General features: G+C 45.7%; 1 protein-coding gene across 1 annotated transcript in view; it reads left to right on the forward strand.

Moving 5' to 3' along the window:
• LOC138492795 (axoneme-associated protein mst101(2)-like) overlaps positions 1-18,614 on the forward strand; it is a 38,795-nt gene extending 20,181 nt beyond the window's left edge. The window contains exons 3-4 of the mRNA XM_069620152.1: positions 14,271-14,350; positions 16,449-18,614. Of these exons, the coding sequence (XP_069476253.1) occupies positions 14,271-14,350; positions 16,449-18,614 (2,246 nt within the window). The remainder of the gene's footprint in view (positions 1-14,270; positions 14,351-16,448) is intronic.
• The last annotated feature ends 1,240 nt before the right edge of the window (positions 18,615-19,854 follow it).

The raw sequence follows: 19,854 nt of genomic DNA on the forward strand, positions 1-19,854 counted from the left end.
CCCCTGTAATACACGTTCCCTGGCCTATCGCGTGTTCTACTTCACGCGTACCCCTGTAATACGCGTTCCCTGGCTGTTCGCGTGTGATAATTCCCGCGTACCCCTGTAATTCACGTTCCCTGCCTAGTCGCGTGTAGAACTTCCCGCGTACTCCTGATTTGAAGATTGCCCGCTTTGCTTTCCTTGTTTGCCTGCCCTGTGAAGTGGTCCAGGGTTAGCGCAGCCCTTAGCGATGATTTAGCGATTTTGATGGCTTTTCCTTGCGCGAGGGCGTTCTTGGGGGCGTTACTGGCGCTGCTGCAGGCTCGCTGCGATTCTCTGCGCCACGGCTGGTTTGGGAGCATGAAATCCATGAATACGCTGTGCGCGGAAATCAGTTTTAGCGCACGTGCCTGGCGCAGACTATCGCAGGCGCACGCTGTGCGCCAGCCGCGTGCGCTACTTGTGCGCTGGATTCTATGAATTACCCTGAAAGTCACTTTGTAAAGGCATCCAGAAAGCAGAAAATTTATGAAGGACGAATGCTGAATGAAGACAACAGCTTCCAGAAACAATCTAAAGATGCAGAGCCATTAAAAAAATGTTTTTTCCTTCCCTAGCATCAAATGATCGAGATGGGAAATTTCAACAGCAACGTTGTGTTGCCCCATCAGGACAGACGTACAAATTGTCCAAGAAGTAGATGCTGTTGCTTCACATACCACTGTATTATTTAGACATGCATTCTATTCATACTCATGTTGCTTTCACTGACAGTGAGAACTGCTTTTTATATAGGAGTTCATGATGCAAAGATTCCTGTATATGTTTCTGAGCAGAAGGAAACAGTGAGCGTGGCAACTACAAAGCAGCCTAGAGCCTACATAGTTATTCCTGTCCCAAGAAAAAATGGGAAGATATCTGAGCTTGAGGTGGATGTTGTCAGTAATAAATCACACACAGCACTTGTTTCAAACACTGCCTTTAAACGCTGGAGACAGGGTCGGCGGATTAGGCAAAATGAGGGGTTGACAAAGGTTGGGCCTACACAAATAATGCATAAAGACACACCTGGTCCAGCAGCAAAAGGCCCAAGCCCAAGTCCCACAGAAAGATCACAAGCAGAGATTATAGCAGAATCTATATGGCCTTTTTTAGCTATTGCCAGAAAAAGACAGATGGATAATGAAAGACTTGCTGAACTTTCTTCTACGCAGGGAACCCGGATGGATGATCCTACAAATCGACCAGTCAGAAGAAGCTATACTGATGCATTCAAAGATGTAATTATAAGTAACTACATGAAGACTTTGAGGACCAAAAGAAGCACTCAAGAAGATAATTATGAACTGAATAATTATCTGGACAGCACAGCACACTTGGGAAATAATATATGGTACCAACACATGAAAGAAGTTGGAAGAAGGACATCAGATGAAGAATGCTTTGTATGTGCACTCCTGCCATACAGCATGGGGAAGTCGAAAATCTTCATAGCTATTGAAATAGATGTCCTAACTGCACATTGCATAGTGCACCTAGCCTTCTGTAGTACAAGAGGCCAATTCATGGGTCGAACAGCCTCTCTCAAATGGGCAACTGAAGTAACAGATCCAAATGAAGATGACTATGTTCAAGACATAAAGACAAGAAACAATGCCAAGACAAAGAATATTGTAATCAGATATGAGAAACCAGGAGTAAAAGGAACTGGAGTAAGAAGAGAACTAAATAAAAAACTAAAAGTTCCAGGGCACTCTACAGAAGGCATCCGTAGATGGAAAAACAGAGACCAGATGCAGATTTGGGGGACTGTCTTATCACCAGATGGATGGGAAGAAGGAGTATTAATCTGCAGAGACTGGGTAATAATAGGTCACTACAAACCAACAATTGAAAATGCACAAATGTTGTGTAAACGATTATGGCCAAAACCTGCTAAACTACTGACATGGGTCGAAGACAGGGGAGGACCCTTGCAGATAGTACCATTGAACAGTTCTAATTTGTGCTTCAGGAACAATGGTACAAGAAAACTGGGAGAAAATCAGAATTGTGGTTGAATCTTCGATGCACCAGGAATGAATATCGGGACAGCAGTAATCATGGATCATTATTGGGCGTGTGGATCTAAGGCCTACATCAGACTGCCTAAAGACTGGGGAGGAATCTGCACATTGGTGAATGTCTGTGTTCCTGCATTGGTGATGCCTAAAGGTGACCTGAACATTGATAGTTTCCCGAAAGCAGATGCTCATCTAAGAAAGAAGAGATCTGTGGAACTAATATATCAAATGAAGAGGGAGAACTACTTTTCAGCTAAATCAATAGAAGCCTTTGATGATATTCGAACATAGACTGTTCAGCCAGATTTTGTTAATGTTCACGTTGATCTTCATGCCAAGGATTCAGGTTGGGGCAAATACCAAGTGGCTTCAGATCACCAGATGGGAACTGCTACAGACGATTAATACTACCATAAAGGAATTCAATGCAATCAGAGAAGAGCTGAGAGCTGTAAGATTGATGACCCTCCAGAACAGATATGTCCTGGATATGATCACAGCTATGGATGGAGGTGTTTGTGCCAACATTGGAGAATCATGTTGCACATTTACACCTTCTCATGATCACGAGAATGGAACATTGACAGAGGCCATAGATATGCTAACGAAGCTACATCGCCAGATGATAGAAGAGGTCGAATGACAGCTGGTTTGGATCACTCTTCTCATGGGTTCCACAATGGATGGCAGATATGTTCAAGTTTCTTGCAGCTTTATTATTATTAGTGATGCTTCGAATCGTTGTGATCAAAATAATAATCTCACAATGCAAGAAGACAGCAAAGAAAGCCATAGGGATGAAGATTATGATTGATGTTGAACCAGGATGGAAGCCTAAAGGTCTGACTGATGAAGAAATCAGAGACTTTGTGAAGGCCAATATCCATGCACCTGAGGGAACAAGGTTCCTGTATCCAGAGGACCATAAGAAGTATGTGGGAAGATGGATCTACTGTAGTCCAAGTGAACAGTGCATGCTCATGACATGGAACAAGGATGGGCATGTGAAATGAGCTGGATGCTTGAAGGGGGTAATAAAGATATGGATCTCTAAGAAGCATTTCTTCAGACCGGATGTCTAGATACAGAAGAAGATATGAGAGTGGTCGATAAATCGGCCAGAGGGGGGATTGTAGAAGAGGAGTCAAGTACCCCCACTCCAACTGCCCCAACTACATTACCTGAAACGTATGAACCAAAATATGTGATGTATACTGAACAGTTAAACCAACAAAGAGAAGAGAGAGGGCTCTGTACAGTACCCATAAGAATACCTATACATAAGAGAATATGGGAAGTAAAGTACCCATTGAGGAAACCATACTTGCATCCAAGACAATGGCCCTCATTACGACCTTGGCGGAGAACCATGGTGCAATTAGCACCATGGTCCATGGCGCTAAGTTGCCAACTCCGCCATGGTGGTTGGCGGACTTACCGCCCCATTCCGACCTTGGCGGGGCGGTAAGTCCCCAATCCCCATTTACCCTTCCCCATTCCCATTTTTGCCCCATAGGGCATAATGGGAGTGGGGAAGGCGTTAATTACGCCACCGTAAATTACGGTGGCGTAATTAACAACAAGGTCCCTTAGCGCCATGGATTTTACCGCCTGCAAAAAGCAGGCGTAAAAATCACCATGGCGCTACGGGAACTCGTACTCAGGCGGTAAGGGTCGGCGAAGTTTACGCCGGCGTAAACCCCTTACCGCCTGGGTCGTAATGAGGGCCAATATGATGGCCATTTGAACGAGATTCCTGATGAAACAAAGAAACTGAATAACCAGGATGAATGGTGACATCATACAAAGTTGAATCGAAATCGACACCCAGATAGAAAGATAACCAGACCAGAGATGCAGACGATTATAAAGAACAAAGTATCAAGGATAAGTGACATCTTGGGATCACGATGAAGAAGAGATATTTAGTTACTTTAAACGTGTACAGATGCAATGAAACGCAAGCTAGCAAAGCAATCATGAAGCTAGCCACATGCTTACATAGATTAGACCGTGGCAAGCGCCAAAATATACCTATATACCTCATAGATACATATGGATTAAGTGAAGAATTAATGTTTCCACTATGTATAAAGCAGTACTGAACAATGCGAGAAGGCCTCATTGTAGTGTCGCAGTTACAAAGAGCAATTGAATTAAACAGAATCCATTTCAGCTAAGGAGTTCACTGAGCCAAGAAAGCCAAGGTCTTATCAAACTAGGAGTTGGCTGACATTGGATACAATTAACGTGAAAGCACAGAAGCTCCTGTTCAAGAAGGTCAAGTAAAAACAAAAGACGTCAGAGCACTATTGAAGAATAAAATCAAATACACGAAAAGGCTCCATTCATGGTGTCCAGTCACGTGATGGAAGAAAGTTGGACGGACGAGATGGTCACACCTACGCACGGAAGCCGGATAGTACCCATACTCCTTAAAAATGCTCAGAGAACAGTACAGACTCAAGGCCAACTTCAAAAGTACTAATTGACACTAGACCATTGATGTGATGATGGATCCCAATTTAATTGGAGGGAAGCTGGTATCAAGACAAGCTTATCCGCACCTGGTTGTGCAGTCTGCGTGCTGCTCATGCAGGTGGAAAATTACTGACGAGGGTTAGAAGCCAACCAATTGTAGGGGACCACGTAGTTGGGGGTCCTATAGTGTGTGTAGCCAATGGGACATTGCACATTTAGTGACGTTCATAGTGGCCATTTTGGAGGGAGGGCTTAATTGCCCACCTGATGTTAGCTATCCTATTACCTTTCTCTGTTACTCCATACAGATATAGTACCTATGCTTAGTTATTCACCTAGACCCAATCCCGTTTCCTGATAAGTTTCTGTAGTTCACCACGTAGGATGACGCTGGCAATAACGCAGGTCAACACGTCAGCTATGTCCAATTATGGGTATAAGAACCCAACTTTTTTATGAAGTAGTTAGAGTCATAGTATCGAGCGATTGCTGATGTTTGTTGTACTCCCTGTTTTAAGACTTGCATTAAAACAGACAAACGTTGACAAACTATTTGTGTCGTCTTGATTATTGATGTATGAGTAGAATCTGCATCCCCATCCATCTCCAGGGTATTGCTACTCATCAAAGGGGCTGGAAACTCCAGTTCACCCTCCTTCAGAGTGCACTGTGGGGGTGCTCTGCATTATCTGTGAAAGGTGTTCCCTCTTATGATTGGTGCATGCCTTTTGCATATAAGAGAACACCCCCTTTGAAATGCTCAGCTTGTGGACACTTCGGCAATTCCCATGCAGTGATAGCAGCACTGTGCGCTGCATGTGCAGGGGGGCAAACCTGTGTTTTTGAGACCCCTGGCATCAATAGTGGGTTACTTTTCTTCTGCTGCATTGCCAGGATGGGTTCTACATGCTGAGCAGTGGCCGTCTTTCACATGGTGCATCTCAATCTGGGGTCCCTCCCCACAAGGAACAGTCAATTCCCAGCCACTCACAGTCCCGGGGTTTAAAGGGTATCTGCACTTCTTTCTTGTCTCCTTTGGTCGATGAATCGGGTCATCTGCCTCCCATCCTGGGGGGGCACTTAGCCTGCACAGGGGTGGAAGATGAGGAAGGGTAGCGGCAAGCAAATCCCCAGAGCATTATTGGGAGACTGGTGATTAGAGTTTCCCTAAAGGCCTCACTTCGTCTCCCTTGCCACCTCGCAGTCTCTGGGTTCTGGCACTCTTGCCCAAAGCATGGTGGTGTATTGACTCTTTGAAGGGTTCTAACAGTGATATCCCTAAGGGGGCTTGCCTTACACCTTACACCTTGCCTTACACCTTACACTTTGCCTTACACCTCCTTGTCACGCCCTGCTCACGTGTACTGTGTACTGTGTACTGTGTACCCTGCCTATTCCTGTGCAACTAACTCTCAACCGCGCCGAGACATCTGCATTTAGCACCTCGCCAACGGCTGCCATATGCCCCAGCGGCTGCCATATGCCCCAACTGCTGCCATATGCCCCAACTGCTGCCATATGCCCCAACTGTTGCCATATGCCCCAACTGCTGCCATATGCCCCAACTGTTGCCATATGCCCCAACTGCTGCCATATGCCCCAACTGCTGCCATATGCCCCAACTGCTGCCATATGCCCCAACTGTTGCCATATGCCCCAACTGCTGCCATATGCCCCAACTGCTGCCATATGCCCTGTCTCGAACTCTGCACCAAGTTCACTGCTGTATCCTCTCACTCTCGTCATCCAGCCTACTGCCATTACCTGCAGGCCTTAGACTTTAGTATCTAACGCCTAGCCCACTGCCACGCCTTACATTTGGCTGTACCTGATACCTGCAGAAGGTCCCGTGCTGTGGCCAGTTACCTGCCTAGCTACCTGCCTTGTGCAACTAACCTATAGCTTTGCCCTGATACCTGAAACTAGTACTAAGCATACCTCTTGGCCTCTCACCATCTCACCTCTGCCCAACACTGTACGCCCTCATGACCATTAAGTATGTATGCTCAGACCCACTAGTTTCACCCTATACTACTCTTTAGCTAGGTGTTGCCCATTGTACTTCCAGCCAAATGTGTTATTTCAAATCTAGGTGTTGCCCCATTGTACTTCCAGCCAAATGTGTTATTTTCGAATCTAGGTGTTGCCCCATTGTACTTCCAGCCAAATGTGTTATTTTCGAATCTAGGTGTTGCCCCATTGTATTTTTAGCCAAATGTGTTATTTTCGAATCTAGGTGTTGCCCCATTGTATTTTTAGCCAAATGTGTTATTTTCGAATCTAGGTGTTGCCCCATTGTACTTCCAGCCAAATGTGTTATTTTCGAATCTAAGGGCCTCATTACACACATGGCGGAGAACCATGGCGCTATTAGCGCCATGGTTCATGCCGGTAAAATACCGGCACCGCCTTGGCGGAAAGGGGAATTACCGCTCCATTCCAAGGTTGGGGGGGCGGTAATTCCCCCTTCCACCATTGCCCTTCCCCATTCCCATTTTTGCCCCATAGGGCTCAATGGGAACGGGGAATGCGCTAATTACGGTACCGCAAATTGCGGTACCGTAATTAGCTCCCTGGGTCCCTTTGCGGGTTGGTTTTTAACGCCTGCAAAAAGCAGGCGTTAAATCCCCCAACCCGCAAAGGGACCTCGTAGTAAGGCGGTAAGGATTAACCGGTACCGGTATTTTACCGGTACCGGTAAATCCTTACCGCCATCCGTGTAATGAGGCCCTATGTGTTGCCCCATTGTGTTTTTAGCCAAATGTGTTATTTTCGAATCTAGGTGTTGCCCCATTGCTTTTTAGCTTAAAATATCGTACTCTGACTCTAGAAGCTGCCCCACTGCACCCTAACGTGAGTGAATCACTAGCTACTGCCCTACAGGCCTACCCCCCTTCCTAGCTCAAACTAGCTGCCTGCTAGTCATAGCTCGGGTTGCTCCTCCAACTAGTGCTACAACTCTATCCTCCAGCACTACGCACCCTCGTAGCCAGACCATGACCTCCTGGTTCGCCTTTATCATGTTCCCTTTCTGCATCATGTTGGACAATGTACCCTGCAGCGATAACAGCTACATAGCCTACAAGGACAGCCTAGCCAAACTCGGATGTCCAAGACACCACCCCATCCCCTGTCCCACACCCTTCCTACCACCCTTGTTCCCCTTCCCACCCACTCACCACCAGCCTTATACATGCTCCGTAAACTCAGGCGTCCCAGCCAACACCAACACAACCCACAGCCATCTTAGACCTAACGCTAAGCCCAACCACACCAATCTGAACACTAAACATCGTGCCCTATCCATGCCTCCTGGCCCAACCCCCTCATCCTTCACTCCTAACCTCCTAGCCCGCAACGACAGACTAGGCACCAGGCTCCCCACTAAAACAAATAGGCCTATCACCAAACCTAATACCAAAACCAACAAAAAGCACAATGTGCCTAATAATCCCATATCTAATAAGCCCATACCTCCTCCACTAAAAGGAGCCCTACTCAATGTCAGATCCCTGGCCGCCCACCCTACAGAAATCGCCGACATCATTCTTACCTATAATCTCGATTTCGTAGTCCTAACAGAAACCTGGCTTCATGAAGCGTCCTGACCACACTTATCGCTATCCATCCCGGACAAATACTCTATCCTCAGAGCCGAGAGACCTAACGCTAGGGGAGGAGGTGTAGCGATCATCTCTAAATCTTCCTTAGACTTCAGATCAGCTTCCTCAGTGTCACTCACTTCCTGTGAGACATTCACAGCCAAGTTGCAAACTTCCCCCACAAGCACTATCACCTTCCACCTCATATATAGACCCCCAGACCCCCTGGGGTCTTTGAAGAAGACCTCACGTCTCTCATTGCTGAAAACTCCAAACCCTCAGCACAAGTTATCATCCTCGGGAACTTTAACCTTGGTTACCAGGACCCGAACGACACACATGCTGCATCCCTAGCTAACGTCCTAACAGAACATGACTTTGCACAACTCAATGTCTACCCCACCCACCAAAAGGGCAGAATCCTTGACTGGGTAGCGGCTTACAACTGCAACACAACCTGTAAGGACCCCCAACTTCTGGCATGGACAAATCATCACTTGATCCCACTTGAGGTCAACATCAATCATGCACTACCCAAAAAGGGCCCCCTGGCACCAGCCTGTCCCACCAGGAATAAACGCAACATTACTGCCGAAGCCTTACTAACCTTGGTCCTTCCTACCCTCAACTCTCTCCCAGCCAATGCTGATTTAAACCTACTGATCAACACCTTCAATGACTCCATGGCTAAGGCGATGGACACCATTGCCCCCCTGAAACTACTTAAAATGAAACCAAAAGCTCACCTGAACTCATGGTACACCCCCGAACTTAAATTACTCAGAAAAAAGAAAGCTAAAGCACAACTCACATGGAAAACCAACCACTCCGCGGAAAACAAATCAAATCTCATGAATATATCCTCTCTATACAAAAGCGAGATGATTCGCTCCAAAAGAGATGCCTACAACACCAGGATTGATCAGGCAGGGTCCTCCACTAAGGAACTATTTAAAATTCTAAAAGAACTAGAAAACCCCAATTCACCACCTGACACCTGCTTGAAAGACAAACCCTGGTGCACCAGCATCCAAAACGCCCCTAACAACCAAATTACTGGACTCCAAACCAAAATTGAGGACAAACGCCAACAACTCTCCAATAACAAGGTCACCAACCATGGCTTACCCATGCCCAACAATACTAGATCGGGCTTCACATTCAAGAAATTTACTACGGTCGAAGTTCAAAAAATCATCACCTCCTTAAAACCATCGAATTGCAAAGGGGACAGCTGTCCCGCCCAAATCATAAAAGACGCAGCTAGAGAGCTTTCCCCCTTCATCACCAAACTTATCAACCTATCTTTCATCAATAACTCAGTCTCCAGTAGCCTATAACAATCATGGGTTCTCCTACTCTTGAAAAAACAATCCCTATACCCAGCCATACCCACCAACTACAAACCTATTACCACAGTCCCATTCTTATTAACAATCCTGGACAGAGTCGCCTACATCCAAATTCAGGAATACCTGGAATCCAACCAATTGCTAGGAATACGTCAATCTGGCTTCAGACCTCAACACGGAACAGAAACTGCCCTTGTTGATCTCAAAAGTCAGATTGATTAAATTAAAGACAAAGACAATGCCGCGATTCTACTCCTCCTAGACCTCTCAGCGGCCTTCAACCTGGTCGACCACAAAATTCTTTGTAGAAACCTAGCCACTGCAGCTCACTTCTCCTCCTCTGCCATCACATGGATGCAATCCTTTCTGCCAAACAGAACCATGCAGGTTTTTTCAACAACATCTGCAGCAGACCCCATCCCCATTTCATGCGGGGTCCTACAAGGCTCCTGTGTATCCCCCACTTTGTATAACATATTTACAAAACCCCTATTTGACCAATTGGACCGTCTGGGTGTCACCTACACAAACTACGCAGACGACACCCAGATACTCCTCACCATCACAGGCAACTACCAAGCAGACGTCACCCGGATCAACGAAATATTCTCCATCATTCAGGCATGGATGGCCTCTCATGGCCTCTGCCTGAATGATGAGAAGACAGAGCTCCTCATTGTTGGCTCCCCCAGCAACCTGTCTAAACTTAATCCTAGCTACAATGACATCACTATCAATGGTCAAACCATCCCTATTGCCAAAAACGTGAAAACACTCGGACCGCCTCAGCCTTGGCCTACATCGGCAAGCTCATCAGGACCAGCAGACCCTTCCTATCATCCAATAGCTGCCTCACTCTTGCCAGAGCCCTCATTCAATCCAAACTGGACTACTGCACAGCCTGTACCTAGGTGCTAACCAGTCCATAATTAACAAATTGCAGGTACTTCAAAATAACGCACTGCGCGTAGCCCTCAACATTCCCAGGCGAGAGCATATCTCCACTGCTAGGAAATCCTGCAAATGGCTCTCCATATGCCAGAAAATTGATCTGAAAACCATCTGCCTCACGTACAAGTCCCTTAATCACCTAGCCCCACCATATCTAACACATTTCACCATGAAACCAGCCACCAGAACCACTAGATCCTCCAACACTCTATGCGTGTCAGTGCCTAGAATCTACCTAAAAAGAGCTGGACGGGCTAGCTTCACAGTACTTGCCTCCCAACTCTGGAAGACCCTACCACTCATCATCAAAACTATCGAGTCCTTCCAGATCTTTAGGAAGCATGTTATCAGCTGGCTCCTGAACAAAGAGTAGCACCACTAACGCCTGGCTGCACTGCTCTCTGCTTGATAAACTGCTGTATGTGATGCTAAGGTACCACCCAGACATACGTGTACACCTCCTACTGCTTAACTATGTCTGTAACTCCTGTAAATGGATGTATATTGAAATTGTATATTGCAAACTGTATATTTTAAACATATAACTGTAAATTGTATATATCATAATTATGTAACCGTCTGCTTTAAGCGCCCTTCTACCTCTGGGTTTGGAGCGCTAAACAAATAAATAAAAAAAACAAACAAACAAACAAACCTATTACTGCTTTGCCAGGTGCTCAACCCTCCACCAGACCCATCTCCCTCCGGAGCACTATCTCCACCTTCTCCTGTGAGGGTTCTCCTGAGTTCCTCCTGAGGTTTCTTCTCCCCGTTCCTAGGCTACCTTCAACCTTCTCCTGATGTCTCTTTTTGACCTTCTCCTCCTTATCTCTAGTGTTTCCGGCCTCCTCCTCATACCTCCTTCTAACTTCCTCTCTCCTTTTTCCCTCAACCTCTTTGTCCCCTGTCACCTCAGCCACCGCGCTCATAGACTCTGTCTCCACCAGTCTATTCCGCATCTCACTCCCCAGCTCCTTCCAGTCGCGGAACTGACCGTCCCTTTTTCTAAGGACCTAGGCCTTTCGCTTTGGCAGCTCTCTATAAAAACGAGAGCCGCTCTGTCTCATGATTGGTGAGGTAATAAGATTGAACTTTTAGGGTTTTAAAATCTAAAACCCCTGTTTGTAATCTTGTTCTGGCACTGTACACGGCAACGTGAATCAAATCCATTTCAGGTCAGTCCACCATCTTTGATCCACACTTCCGTACAGGATGCCATAACGCTGTCCAACCTCACTTCACCGAGTCTGGGTAATGCTGGGTGGACTGTCAATTTATGTAAGTGCTCTCAGAACGGGACAAGAGATTAAAGGCCTGATTCATGGAAAAAGGCGCATTGACCCTGCAAAGTTCGTGCCTCGAAAAGTACTTTACGCGTCCCTGCTGAAATAAGAAAATCTGCACGCTCTGCAAATTCACAGAATTTTCTGCGCAAAACAACCCCATGCGCAAGGAGTGGCCAGAACGCTCCCATTCGTAGCAATTCCAGCTGCGCATACAGACCTTTGCGGACTCCTCGACTGTGAAGCAACCCACCCTGGAAAAACTGAATGCGAACCCCCACAACCAAGACAGCACCCCGGTGACACTACGTAGGGTCACTCGTAACTATTCCCAGCACCCCCACATCATGCTTGCTATGCATTGTAGAATTTGTCATTTCCCTGTAAATTTGCATGCATTCCTCCATAAACCGAGCCTGCTCCCCACTACACTGCTTAAACTCACCCCTAACTTCGATTGGAACCTTGACTGTGTGCACCCCTAAATTCAGTGATTCCTATGCGCAAGTGTATGTATGCCTGCATTTGGGTGGCGGTTAGATCGAGAGCTTTGCGTGGTCATTTCCCAGACGTGAGGTTGCGCAGTCAGATCCATGAATGCGATTTGTTCTGCGCAGTTGTGGGCGTGCGATTACCTCACACAGGCCATCCCTCGGAACGCCCACAATTTTCCTTGTTCTTCCTCATTTTGCATGTTCCACTGCATACTTTGAGCTCTGCGTAGGCCAAACCCACCCTTTGCAAGGAGTCTTGTGCAAGGCGCTCGATCGCTTGCAGAAACGTGCCGAGCCGGCGCATGCTCCACACAAGTCCCGGAAAAGTCTGTCGCAGTCGATTCCATGAATCGACGAAACGAGGTTTTGCACGCAGAATTGCCAGCCAGGTCCTGATTTTCCCCCCCGCAAAGGATTCCATGAATCAGGGCCTAAGTGTGACAGGCAACTCTGCTGAGTCATACCAGAGACGGCTGCATCATCACGCCGGGATCCAGGACTCACAGATGCCTCTCACAACTCACTTCATGAGAAAATCTACCTTCCTGAGAAACTCTGAGACATGCCTCAACCACAGAGGCGTCGCTAGGGGGCGGCTAAGGGGGCTATAGCCCCTGGTCTTTTGGTTGTAGGCCCGGATAGAATCTCAGGAGCTACAGCCAAAAGGCTAGCTAGCCCCCGGTCCCAACAGTTCTGACATCAGCGTAGCCCCGGGTCTTTTCCAGACCTAGCAACACCCCTGCTCAACCACGCTATCTTATGACACTGTTCTTTATGCCAGAAAGAGGGATGAGCACTGGCACGAATACGTCTACAAATAAACTGAAACATAACTCTGCTTGGTAGTGTTTTTACAAAAAAAAAAGCCTGACAGAACTCAGCCCAGTGTGCCCTCGCCCTTGATTTGTGATACGGTTCACGTCAAGGGCATATCCGCAAGTGAGCCTCACTAATTCTGAGGTTCCAGGGGGCTTTTCATCCAAATAAAGATTTCTAAATAATGGGTTGAAATGGTGTGCGCTACAGCAAACTGTTTTGTTTATGGTTAAAAAAAGACATGATTTACAATCGGTTATGCAATGGCCTGCATGAAAATGCCAAACAGATGCCAGGTCGTCAACAGTAAGCAGAAGCTTTTCGCAACGCATGTTTTTGCTGGCTGGGTCTGTCTCAACAATGTATGCCAGGATGCCACTATAAACACACATTGTCATGCCAGCTGTGCCCACTATAATACAACTATAACCCACTGTCACATCCTTTTAATGCTTCCTGTGCTGCCTTATTTACTAACAGAATGCCAGGGTAAACATGTCACGCTGTCTGTGTCCAGAATATGTCAGTATGCCACCATTGAAACACATTTTCTTTCTGACTGAGCCCAATGCATGCTAGCATTGCCACTGTAAAAACATTACAATGCTTCTTGTGGTGGCCAATATACGACATCATTGACACTGTAAAATGTTCTGATTCTAGCTACACCCCATACCTGCCATGTACTCCCAATATTTACTAACAATGCCCTGTTAAAAATGTTGTTCTGCACATGGTGACTAATGTTTTCACTTTGCTGGTTTTAGCAAATATATACAGTATTGTCACTCTAAAATATTTTTCATGCTGGCTGTACCTTGATGTGTGCTACTATTCAAACAGTGTTGTGCTGGATGTGCCTGTCATAGGCCAGTATTGCCACTGTAAAAATGTTACCACACAAGCTGTGCCCAATAAATGCCAGCATTTTCCTGTAAAGCAGAGTGCCGTGCAGCCAGTGTCCCAATAATGCAAAATATTTCCTTCCAACCAGTGTCCAATCGATGACCAGGTTGATGTTGTACGACACATGTTCATGGTGTCCATGTGTGGATTTTCCACCACTTACATATCACACACACAAACACACACACACACACACAAACTCACACACAAACTCACCTTCACGCATGTAAAACCACACGCATGCCCACACTTGAACACACATTCACACAAAGACACTCACTTTCACACAACATTCAGACATACTCAAAACTATTCTTTTGTGTTTACTTTTGTCTATTAGGTGGTGCAATAAACTTGGGCACCACGCTAAAAAATGTTGGCATGGGAAGTGAAGATGAGGCAGAGATGGATTTCAGGAGGGTCAGTCAGCCTGCCTGTGTTGTTTGTCTTTCCACCCTCCCACTGGCCAACCATGCCCATGCCAGCCCCAGTGACGTTCCCATCCACTGCCTATCATTCCCTGCCCAACACACTGCCCGTCTCTTTGAGTTAACTCTGTGCTGTTAGGGCAATGTCCTTGGAGTCTTCTGAAAGGTAATGGTTTAGTTGAAGCTGTAAATTGGTGCCTGGTGTAATAAAAATGTTTTAAAGAAGTCTGACTTCAGCCATTGAATTAATACGCATTATATGCGACCTTGCATCTGTTCTTGCACTGAATTCCTGTTAAAAACAAGCATTGGTATAACAAACAGTTTTGGCTCTGGTATAGGCATTAACTAAGGACTGCCATAATATACCTGGTACTACCAGCATGTGCGTTCTGTTGCCATCATATGGCCAGAAAGTACCATTGTAGCACTGCCTGGAAAAGGCCAGCACACACGTGTTCCCAATGCTTGTCTGAGACAACTGAGCCAACTCCAGTACGCTCCCTTCAGGTTCTTCATCACATCAACATCCGTTCCACAAACTCTGACGTACTGCGGACCCCCTTTAGGAAAACTTAAATCCCAGTCTATCAAACCCCAAGTTTACAGGGGCCAAGACCGCGTCAAGGGGTCCTGACATGTCACCTGACCCCCGCTGGAATGAATGAATTGATGCCGATGCATGGCTGCCCATGCACAGACGGGTGGGCGCATGAATGAAAGTAAGGCTGCATGGGTGGATGAACGAATGCTTCACATATCAAACAGACGAATGGATGAATGCTTGAGTGGGTCATTAGAATGAATGTACAGACTGGGTAATGAAGGAGTTCACTAATGTTGGGATTACTGAGCGGGCGCCCTCTCAGCTGGGGTGCCCAATGGATGAATGCTTGACTGCTTAATGTGTAAGTGAAGTGATAGAGCGTGTGTGGGGAAAGAATGCCAGAAGGAGAAAACACGTAAGAAATGGTGCATGAATGCATGGGTGCCAGAAGGAGAAAACACGTAAGAAATGGTGCATGAATGCATGGGTGCCAGAAGGAGAAAACACGTAAGAAATGGTGCATGAATGCATGGGTGCCAGAAGGAGAAAACACGTAAGAAATGGTGCATGAATGCATGGGTGCCAGAAGGAGAAAACATGGGTGCCAGCAGGAGAAAACACGTAAGAAATGGTGCATGGAAGCATGGGTGCCAGTATGCCAGTATAAATGAATAAGTAAAGGCGCTTCTCTCTCTCTCTCTCTCTCTCTCTCTCTCTCTCTCTCTCTCTCCCTCCCTCTCTCACTTTCTCTCTCTCTCTCTCTCTCTCTCTCTCTCTCTCTCTCTTTCTCTCTCTCTCTCTTTCTCTCTCTCTCTCTCTCGATATTAAGCGCGTTATAAATAACCTGTCATATATATCAAATCCATTAAGAGCCCTGCTCTTTAAGAGACAAGCTCCTGGAAGCTGTATTCGGCCGTGGAACAGCGGCAGTTGTTGTTGAGTGCGATTTACTGAAGCACTGAAGCTTACATGACAAGCCCTCTTGCAACATTGGGATAAACGAAACCCGCTTGTTGTTGTGCAATTAGAGAACAGTGCGGGCCTTTCTGGGCTGAATAACGACGGGCCCGCGCGGCGGCGGTATTAGGCCGCCTAGGCTATAAATAAGCCTTGTGTTACTCTGGAATGCAGATAAGTGGTTGCGGTGCCCTTTAAGACAGTCAGCGCTTCTGGGGCACATCTTCTGTGTACAAGAGAAATGACAAAATGACACTGATGTTCTCTCTTTTGCAGGTAGCATTTTCCTGCTTCCCTAATTACGCAAATCAGCCTTAGACGCGGAGCCCGGGCCAGACACCAGGCACTTGAAGTGATAACGCACCGCACTCTGGCAACCGTTGATTAAAGCGCCTGTTTTTACCTCTGATAGCCTCGTGGTAGTTTGTAGAACACTTTGACACATTGTGGGGCTTGGTAAAAAAAGTAAAGTGCACGACCATAGTCTGGAAATCAAAGCTGGGTGCACTGGGGGAACTGCGCGGAATAAAGAAAGGAGCAAATAACAGAGAGAGGGGACAAGAAAAACAACCCTGCAAACAGACAGAAGACTGGGCAGCGAGCAAAAGAAAAGAGAAACGGCAGCAGAGGAAAAAAGCAGAAAAAACAAAAGAAAGCATTCAAGAAACAGAGAGAAGACTGGGCAGCGAGCAAAAGAAAAGAGAAACGGCAGCAGAGGAAAAAAGCAGAAAAAACAAAAGAAAGCATTCAAGAAACAGGGAGAAGACTGGGCAGCGAGCAAAAGGAAGGAGAAACGGCAGCAGAGGAAAAAAGCAGAAAAAACAAAAGAAAGCATTCAAGAAACAGAGAGAAGACTGGACAGGGAGCAAAAGGAAGGAGAAACGGCAGCAGAGGAAAAAAGCAGAAAAAAACAAAAGAAAGCATTCAAGAAACAGAGAGAAGACTGGGCAGCGAGCAAAAGGAAGGAGAAACGGCAGCAGAGGAAAAAAGCAGAAAAAAACAAAAGAAAGCATTCAAGAAAGAGAGAGAAGACTGGGCAGCGAGCAAAAGGAAGGAGAAACGGCAGCAGAGGAAAAAAGCAGATAAAAACAAAAGAAAGCATTCAAGAAACAGAGAGAAGGCTGGGCAGCGAGCAAAAGGAAGGAGAAACGGCAGCAGAGGAAAAAAGCAGAAAAAAACAAAAGAAAGCATTCAAGAAACAGAGAGAAGACTGGGCAGCGAGCAAAAGGAAGGAGAAACGGCAGCAGAGGAAAAAAGCAGAAAAAAACAAAAGAAAGCATTCAAGAAACAGAGAGAAGACTGGGCAGCGAGCAAAAGGAAGGAGAAACGGCAGCAGAGGAAAAAAGTAGAAAAAACAAAAGAAAGCATTCAAGAAACAGAGAGAAGACTGGACAGCGAGCAAAAGGAAGGAGAAACGGCAGCAGAGGAAAAAAGCAGAAAAAAACAAAAGAAAGCATTCAAGAAACAGAGAGAAGACTGGGCAGCGAGCAAAAGGAAGGAGAAACGGCAGCAGAGGAAAAAAGCAGAAAAAACAAAAGAAAGCATTCAAGAAACAGAGAGAAGACTGGGCAGCGAGCAAAAGGAAGGAGAAACGGCAGCAGAGGAAAAAAGCAGAAAAAAACAAAAGAAAGCATTCAAGAAACAGAGAGAAGACTGGGCAGCGAGCAAAAAGAAGGAGAAACGGCAGCAGAGGAAAAAAGCAGTAAAAAACAAAAGAAATCATTCAAGAAACAGAGAGAAGACTGGGCAGCGAGCAAAAGGAAGGAGAAACGGCAGCAGAGGAAAAAAGCAGAAAAAACAAAAGAAAGCATTCAAGAAACAGAGAGAAGACTGGACAGCGAGCAAAAGGAAGGAGAAACGGCAGCAGAGGAAAAAAGCAGAAAAAACAAAAGAAAGCATTCAAGAAACAGAGAGAAGACTGGGCAGCAAGCAAAAGGAAGGAGAAACGGCAGCAGAGGAAAAAGGCAGTAAAAAACAAAAGAAAGCATTCAAGAAAGAGAGAGAAGACTGGGCAGCGAGCAAAAGGAAGGAGAAACGGCAGCAGAGGAAAAAAGCAGATAAAAACAAAAGAAAGCATTCAAGAAACAGAGAGAAGGCTGGGCAGCGAGCAAAAGGAAGGAGAAACGGCAGCAGAGGAAAAAGGCAGAAAAAAGCAAAAGAAAGCATTCAAGAAACAGAGAGAAGACTGGGCAGCGAGCAAAAGGAAGGAGAAACGGCAGCAGAGGGGAAAGGCAGAAAAAAGCAAAAGAAAGCATTCAAGAAACAGAGAGAAGACTGGGCAGCGAGCAAAAGGAAGGAGAAACGGCAGCAGAGGAAAAAAGCAGAAAAAACAAAAGAAAGCATTCAGGAAACAAAGAGAAGACTGGACAGCGAGCAAAAGGAAGGAGAAACGGCAGCAGAGGAAAAAAGCAGAAAAAAGCAAAAGAAAGCATTCAAGAAACAGAGAGAAGACTGGGCAGCGAGCAAAAGGAAGGAGAAACGGCAGCAGAGGAAAAAGGCAGAAAAAAGCAAAAGAAAGCATTCAAGAAACAGAGAGAAGACTGGGCAGCGAGCAAAAGGAAGGAGAAAAGGCAGCAGAGGAAAACGGCAGAAAAAACCAAAAGAAAGCATTCAAGAAACAGAGAGAAGACTGGGCAGCGAGCAAAAGGAAGGAGAAACGGCAGCAGAGGAAAAAGGCAGAAAAAAACAAAAGAAAGCATTAAAAAAACAGAGACATCAAAAACACAAAGTGAATGACGAAAACATGAAATAGGCCTATACAAGGAAGTGGGGGGGGAATACATATAGAGATAAAATGTAAAATTAATGAAGCTTAAATAATTTGAGAATAAATAGAACAACATGTAAATCAGAATGTAAGAAGTAAAAAGGAAGCAGTGCACAAGTGGTAAAAGAACACAGAGCAGAACGACTGCAAGAAATGTACAGAAAGCACTGAAAATGCGTGAAGCAAATGAAGAGAGAAAAAGAAGATGGACGCTGGGCGGCTCTGGGTAATTGCGCTAGCCCGGAAAATAGTTTTCTCTTAGCAACGATAAATTGATAGACTGCAATTATTATTCAATTATTATTCAATATGAATCAGCGCAGGTATCTTGATGCGCTTGATGTGCTGCAGTGTAATTCTGTGCGCATCAACAATTCAGCCTTTCAGCCTTCAGCCTACACGTGTTTCGACAAAACTGTCTTTGTCAAGGCAAGGTTGATTGTTATTAAGGCCTGGTTGGTAAGGCTATGGAGCCTTGTAAATAATATGAATCGTTTTCACGGTTAAGGTGGTTCAATTCATGAAACCTTTCAGGATTGCTAGGCAATAAGGGTAGAATATTACGAAGCACAGTGGCTGTGTTCCAATATATATGGAAGCGAAGCAACCATAAACCTCAAGTGGTCAGCTTTGCCTCCCATTAGGGATATATATTATAGAAGAAAAGAAGGTGTTAGATGTCTATGTTCCTTATACTCCAAGAGGGGAAGAAGGGTGTGCGCATGTGAATCTAATCAGATACAAGCACCAGAAATACGATTATTGTGAGTAGTGTATGTCTTCTGATGCTTGTGAATTGGCTTAGAATCACATGCTGTGTGCTTACTAGCAAGCAGTACCAGGAGATGGTGGTGGGAAGACTTTGTTTCAAGCGCCAATACTTTGCCTCGTAAACTCTTGGATAAGGGTTACCCAGCCAAACTAGTAAAGACCTCCTTCAAAAGGGCTCATAATAACAATAGAGAGGCAATTCTGGAATAAAACCAATAAAAAACGAAGAGAAGTGGGTACTGTATTTGTCAACACCTTCTCCAATCTGTTGTATAAAATAAAGAATGTCATTGGCAAAACATGGAAAAAAGCCTACAATAATACAAAATCACCTCCTCCTTTAGTAGCTTTCAAAAAGAGCCAGAATTTAAGAAATATACGAATCAGGAATGATATCACTATCAAACCTTCCGTGCCCGTGAAACAAACCATCTTGTGGGGTCTTCCCCCTGTC

Source organism: Ambystoma mexicanum, chromosome 10 (assembly GCF_040938575.1).
Source record: "Ambystoma mexicanum isolate Mex_15411 chromosome 10, UKY_AmexF1_1, whole genome shotgun sequence".
Classification (NCBI taxonomy): Eukaryota; Metazoa; Chordata; class Amphibia; order Caudata; family Ambystomatidae; genus Ambystoma; species Ambystoma mexicanum.